This window comes from Cryptomeria japonica, chromosome 3, assembly GCF_030272615.1.
Source record: "Cryptomeria japonica chromosome 3, Sugi_1.0, whole genome shotgun sequence".
Lineage (NCBI taxonomy): Eukaryota > Viridiplantae > Streptophyta > Pinopsida > Cupressales > Cupressaceae > Cryptomeria > Cryptomeria japonica.
This window is the reverse complement of record NC_081407.1, coordinates 974,850,667-974,857,662: the sequence shown is the minus strand read 5'-3', so window position 1 is coordinate 974,857,662 and position 6,996 is coordinate 974,850,667. Positions and strand designations below refer to the sequence as shown.

Genomic DNA, 6,996 nt, shown 5'->3' with positions numbered 1-6,996 from the left:
TGTATATCTTAACAGTGAGTAGATAAGGGGAGTACATTCATATTGATGCTTTTCAAACATGTCAACAGATGAGAGCAGGCCAGCATTAAAAGAAAATGGAAAATGGGTGATACCTTATAAACCTAACTTACTAATTATTATTAAAAGGAAATGTTTGTGTTTGAAATGGGAGGCCACGCCCCCCTTGATTTTGACCAATAGGAAAACGTCTTATTAGGGTGTAAATATGGCAATTATGAAGCCCTAATAATAATTATTGTAGAAAATAAATAAATAATTGATATGACCGTGGGATAACATAGTTCAGCGGCAGTTTCGATATGTCCTTTGCAAATTAACACCTAACCGATTTATATTTTGGTTTTTTTTTAAGTTGTGGTGTGTAGTAAATGGGAATCTGACGGGGCCTGTAAAGTTAAGTTAAGAACAGAGCAGAGCACGCATGCTTAACACGCTTTCTTTCATGGAAGTGAGAAAGAGAGAGAGAGAAAGAGCACTGTTTGCGGGGCTGCCCGTCAAATGTCAAATTTCAAGTCTCCGTAAACCGTTCAGCCTGTTAGGATATTTTATTTAGTTTGAGGTGCCTTATTTTGTTTTTTTCTCCGGGGAATACGATTTGAGCATATTGTGTAAAGATCTGCAAAAAGGGCAGGGCAGAGCAGGTAAATATTTGGGAAAAAAAATTTAACCCTCATAAAAAAATAAATGAATAAAAAAAGATTTTATTAGATGGGTATGGAAGGTAGTTGTTGTTTCTAACTTAACTCCTCGTATGATTTCCTTAACTTGGACTTTGTTTTGAGTGGGATTGCTTGTTCTACGGTTTTGATGTCGCATTCCCCCAAAAATGCCCATTATACGTTTGTATGTTGCAAGTGCAAATAGATGGGCCAGCTAAGTTTTTATTTATGGGGAAATAAAGATTACAGCGGAGAAGAGGAGGAAATGGCAATATATTGTGGGGGGCAGGCCCAACTAGAGGGAGAGAGAGAGTAGTAATAAGCGATGAGATGCGATGTTTATCTCCATGATGCGAGGGGCTGGGCTACTCTAGTTAGGTGGAATCCTAACTATTCTCGGCTTATATTTAGACTCTTTCTATGATCACTTGTTATGGCTGCTTTTTCCTGTCAGATTGGCACTGGAATTTTCTGCCGTCTAAATTTATAGGGCCCAAAATAGCAGATATCCAGGATCGATCTGTAGCAGCCCACGATTCATCCCGTTGAGTTGGAGCATCTGCAGGAAGGTTTGAAGCTTCTTTCATGGAGGAAGAGCACGAGGAAGTTGTGTTGCAGAGTTCCAAGCATGTATGCAAGGTCTGTAACAGAAGATTCGCCTGCGGGAGAGCTCTGGGTGGTCATATGAGGATTCATGGATCTGCTTCGCTTAATCAATTCAGTGGCCTGGAGGAAGATGGTGGGCTGAAGAGGCGTCTTGTGGCGGAGGAGGAGGAAGAGGAGGAGGAGGAAGAAGAGCAGGAGGCGTCTTGTGGCGGCGATCATCTTCAAATCAAGAAGAACGAGCAGATGTACGATCTGCGGCCAAATCGCAGACGGACTTGGCGGTTTGCAGATCTAGACTACTCTTTTGCTGCTGTTAATGGTGAGTTCTGTAGCTCTAAATTTCCAGTTTTTAAGAACTATCAGGCTTGTGTGGAGTGTGGGGAGGAATTCTCTTCTTGGAAGAGTCTCATCAGACATATGGAATGTCATTTCGATGATAACAAAGTGGAAGGAGGGGGAGAAGAAGACGAGGATGATGAACAGAGCCAGTCAAATGTGAAAGAGGAAGAAGAAGAGGAAGTGGGTGTTTATTGGGACAGTGAGAGCGATACGGAAAGGGCACCAGAGCGGAAAAAGAGCACCAAGGGCAAGAGATCGAATCGTGGGAACAATACCCAGAGGCGACCTCGACCTAGTCCTAGTTCAGAAGTGGAGTTCATGGCGAGTTGCTTGGTCATGCTGGCGTCTTCAGGGGAGTCGTGGGAACCCACAATTAAGCCCTCTCCTTCACTGGATGACGATTGCACTACATCCCGAGCGAGGGATCTCAAGCGCAAGAGAAGAACACCCCCAGCAGCTCTGTGTTCAGGTGATTTGAAGAAGCTGGTGGTGCCCATGCCGATGCCCAAGAAAATGAAGTACGAATGCAAGACATGCAAGAAAATGTTCGCGTCATTTCAAGCTCTGGGCGGACACAGGGCAAGCCACAACAAGGTCAAAGGCTGCTCGGCCAAGCAGGATGACGACTTGGAAGAGGAAATAATCACCAGTGATGAAGATCTCTACAAGGATTTGCCCCCCAAATCCACACCGGACGAAGAAGAATCAGTGGGTCTAGGCAGTGTCATTTCACAGAAATCCCCATGGCTGGATCTCAACTTGCCTGCTGCTCCAGACGATGACCCCAAATGGTTTCTCGCCACTCAAACCCAGCAGGGCTTATGTTCAATTTCTACTCCAACGTGAAGGACAGACGATTCATTCTATTTGGTCTGATTGATTGGCTCTATTTGTTCCTTCTCATTTTTTTTAGTTCTCTCTCGTTTACATTCTGTAAACTTCAAAATCTTGGGCCCCCAAACTTGAAGATTTTTCACATCATTCATTCTTTTGTAATTATCATAGTCTAAGTAAAAGCTAAGCTAAGAAGCTCTTCTGACAGGCATCCATGGCAGCAATAGCATTTACTGTTGTGTTGCTGTTCCTTTATCTTTCCTTCTTTGTTTCTTTCTTTCTGGCGTGTGAATGGAGGTGACAAGGAAAAGTCGAAAGTGGGTTCTGTTGCATTGAATTAAAGTAAATCCTCCACAAGTATGTGAAGCGGCGAGCATTGATTGAAAAGAGAAAGTGAAAAGAGAGAGAAAATGAAAATGGACATTGCAGTGCAGTGCTTAGCGTGTACGCAGGGCAGAGATGAGAAGAGAGGGGGGCGAAGTAGATAATGAGTCACCGTCGGTTTGATGTGTAGGACACGGATTAGCCGCTCATTGTATCACAAAACTCCATCATCATCATCAGATTTTATATATATATATATGGTTTTCTTCCTGTATCTAATTTTTTTATTTTAATTTTATTTTGTGTTTTATAAAGTGCCTATTGCTTGGTACCATAAATTTAGTATTAAATATTAATATTTGTTTGGCTTTGCGTTTCATATCGCCGCTTCAAACATTTTGTTCATGACATGTTTGCTATTTGGGACGCATTAATGAATCAAATGTCTTCGGAATCGACTTTTGTTTTGGCGGGTGGCGCGTGGAGCATGTACCTACGTGGCAGCGTGCAAGCTATGAAAGCTAAAACACACCATTTCTAGTGGAGTTGATTGTATGGACTCTATTCTTTAGTCCTCCTCTTTACCCAAAAAAACATGTAGGACCACTATACCAACGAATTTTGTACCTCTCAATTGCATGTAAGATAGAATTCCAAAGCATTTAGCATTACATTTATTTAGCTATTTTATTTTATTGGGTGGTAAAATTATTTGAATAGTTAAACATATTAGCTAATCATGAAAGGGAAACAATAGTTTTATTAATTTGATTAGAAGAAATAATAGTTTACATTAATAGTTATTAAGTATTATTGAGAGATGGGCTGTTATTATCGAATGTTTAAATGGAGATTAGGACCTATGTTTGATTCATAGATTCAAGTCTAAAGTATTTACCCCTTAAAAAAATTTAAAAAAGTATTATTGAGAGATGAATATAAAATATTTTGAATGGTGTTTTAAAAGAAATAGTCAATGTCCACACTAAAATATGGGTATCTAAATTTTTATGTATAAAGTAAACATATTTTAAAAGTTATGTGGTCTAGGAATAGGTCATGCCCATTATTTGGTTTTGGAATAATTTGCTTTCATGAGGTTTTGTTAGCTTTAGAATTCACATTTAAGATCTAGAGGACATGTTTGTTTTGCACAAGGACTTACTTCTAGGAAAGAGATGATGCTTCTAAGAAATTTTTGAGGACTTACGTATGAACCTTTTAAGATGACTTCTTAATAGTCATTTTTTTAAACTACTTCAAATCTAAAAGTTATGTGCTATAGGAATAGGATGTCTATCGTTTGGTTTTGGAATGATTTGCTCTCATGAGATTGTGTCAACTTCAAAATTCACATTTGATGTCTACAAAATATATGTGTTTTGCACATATACTTATTTTTAGTTAATGACTATCTAGTTCATAAAAATGATTTTTCTTAACCTTTTTCTTGTGCTTCTCTTATAACCTAATCTAATTAGATTGGTCATTAGTCTAATCCTTTGCCTAAATATTCTTCTTCCCCTTCTAGAATCAATAAATATCCACCATTATCTTGTGATCCCATTACCCATTCTAACCCACCCCTAAAGATACATATGTTTCTAATAAAGATGCTTTTATGATTGATAATTGACAAATGGTTAAAAATAGGAAAGAATATTTTACATCTTCCTCATCATTCTCCTTGTGACTAATCTTCTTCTTCACCATCACCTTTATATTATCCCACCCAAACTCCCTCTTCTTCTCTTCCTAGTGCTTGCTAAAGATCAATATCTTAATTGTTTCTATGCACAACACAAAGGAATTGTGAACATCATATATCGATGTCCAATAGTTTTTGAGTGTTGCCTACAAAGGATGAGATTACTCCATCTATATTATTGTGAATTATAATATATTATCTTAAATTCTTATAGGGATTTATATCTCTAATAGGAACTATCAAGTTAGAGAAGCCATTAGAAAATGGAAGCATAATATTTTATTTCTATAAGTTAAACTTAGTAGCATTTGGTTGGATGTGGCACTTCATAATATATGGAAATATGTCTATTTCTTCAAAATTCTCATGATAATGGAAGTGCAAGAGCAATCATTAGGATGAATACTTGGAAGTGCAAGAGCAATCACATAGCTATGCCTTAGGTCTTTACCCTTTTTAATGGACAAAACCATTTTTTTTTGTTTTACCACCTTACCACCCTTAATGATGTTAAGGAGTTTCTCTATGGGATTAGATGTCTGATAATATACCCAATGCTAATTATATTCTAGGGGGTGATATCAATATGGTTGTGTAGTCATATAAATCTGTCCACTTAATTAAATGAATATTTAATATTTATTTGATTATTTAACCATCAATCATTAGTTAATTAAATTAATATTTAATTAATTCATCATCAACCTCTTCTCCTATTAATTAAATAAATTATTCAATTTATTTAAATTGATTCATTAAGCCACACTCAAAATCAATTAAATAAATAAAGCATATATTTATTTAATTTAACCAATTTTCTTCTTTTAAATAAATAATAAAACATTTATTTAAATCCCTAAACTACCCCCCCCCCCCGTCCACTTGCATTCTCCTACAAATGCAAGTTGCACCTATTTTGTTGAAATAAAGTAATTTTATTTTAATTAAAATCCTATTTTCCCTCATCCACCAAACCCACTTGCATCCTAAACCCATTCTAGATTCTTCTAAACCATTCCTAATTAGCCTAATCACCCTCCCTAATTATTGTCACATTCCTAAGCAACTTGATGTCACTTCTCAAAGCCTCCAAAGTCTTTGAAAAGCATTTAATGCTTTATGTCTCCAACAAGCTAACCCCATCATATGAGCTTGATATGGAAATAGATGTTTATGTCCTCTCCCCACTCACATCCTTCATCCACTATCTTCTCATTCTACTCATTCTTTATCCAACTCCCTAGTTCCACCTTTATATATCCTATCCCAAAAATGTTAAAAAAAATTAAAAATGGAAACATCAAAAATAGAAAAAGTAAAGAGAAATAATTTGACCAATGGTGAAAACCTTGCAAATGGGCAACCTTTTGGACATGTACCATGATGAAATCTTAGCAAATATACATCATGTGTGAATTCCCCCATCCCTTCATGCAATCTACCTGTCTATCATATATATGTCTACCCATCATATCCCATCCTCCCCAATCCATTCATTGTACCTTTGATCTTGATAATGGCAAGGAAAAAATATGCATGTATCCTTTGGATAACTCAAACCTTACTTTCTTTGTATTCCATGGACTCTCTTGCATTTCTTCCCTCCATGAATCAAGTTGCCTTTCCAATCCCACCTCATACTCTTCCCATTCTTCTCCTTTGTATCCTCTATTCATAATTTTTTTACTACGTTCAACCATCATGTTATTCCCCATTCTATTTAAACCCTTCCCTACCATTTCAAATAAATTTTCACATAATTTATCATAATTATTTTAACCCCTAACTCCACTGCACACTAAGGATGTTTCTACATTCCCTCTATTCCTTCCATCTTAGACACTCATAATATTTACACTCTCTGCACACACAATTCCTCCAAATTTCCCATCCATGTGATCTCTACATGCTATTGTCCTATCCCCTATCCTCCATCCAATAATCCTCCTAGCCCCTATTTTAGTTTTTGACTAACATACTCTTTCTCTAACTAAACCACAAGCATCACATGACCTCATCATACACAACACATCTAGAGTGGGGTGTGTTACTCTTATGTATTGTATTCCTTGGAGATCAGTCATGAACACCTCCATCAAACCATCATGATTCCTCCATCCACCTCCATTCTTATCAATAATTTAATTAAATCTCCCCTCATCCTATCATCACCTAATCTCTTGTCCCTAGAATTGGGTTTCCCTTATCATTAGTATCAAGGTACAAGGTACATCCACACAATCTAATGCACTTTTATCCTAGAAATCCAAATCTTTGTAAGCACAAATTAAATCATGCAATCTAGTTATGAAATCTAAGAAAAACATCCAATCACAAACTTTGATCATGTTCCTAGCCTTCTTATAATCCTTAATAAAAATTCAATCATCATCATTAGGATATAGCATTATCTATCCTTATATTTTTTGGAGATATATTGTTCCCGCAACAAACAAAAAACTTCCATCTATTAATACATTTTTTAAGATTGACTATAGAAGCATC

General features: G+C 36.7%; 1 protein-coding gene across 1 annotated transcript; it reads left to right on the top strand.

Annotated features, from left to right (window-relative positions):
* The first annotated feature begins 861 nt into the window (after positions 1–861).
* On the top strand, positions 862–3,057 carry LOC131078373 (zinc finger protein ZAT4). Its single transcript, XM_058016047.2, has one exon. The coding sequence runs from the start codon at positions 1,266–1,268 to the stop codon at positions 2,469–2,471; it is 1,206 nt and encodes a 401-aa protein (XP_057872030.2). The 5' UTR covers positions 862–1,265; the 3' UTR covers positions 2,472–3,057.
* Positions 3,058–6,996: the final 3,939 nt, after the last annotated feature.

Excerpts from the sequence above, each read along its gene's own strand:
- LOC131078373 (XM_058016047.2), top strand. The coding sequence starts at position 1,266 with ATGGAGGAAGAGCACGAGGAAGTTGTGTTGCAGAGTTCCAAGCATGTA.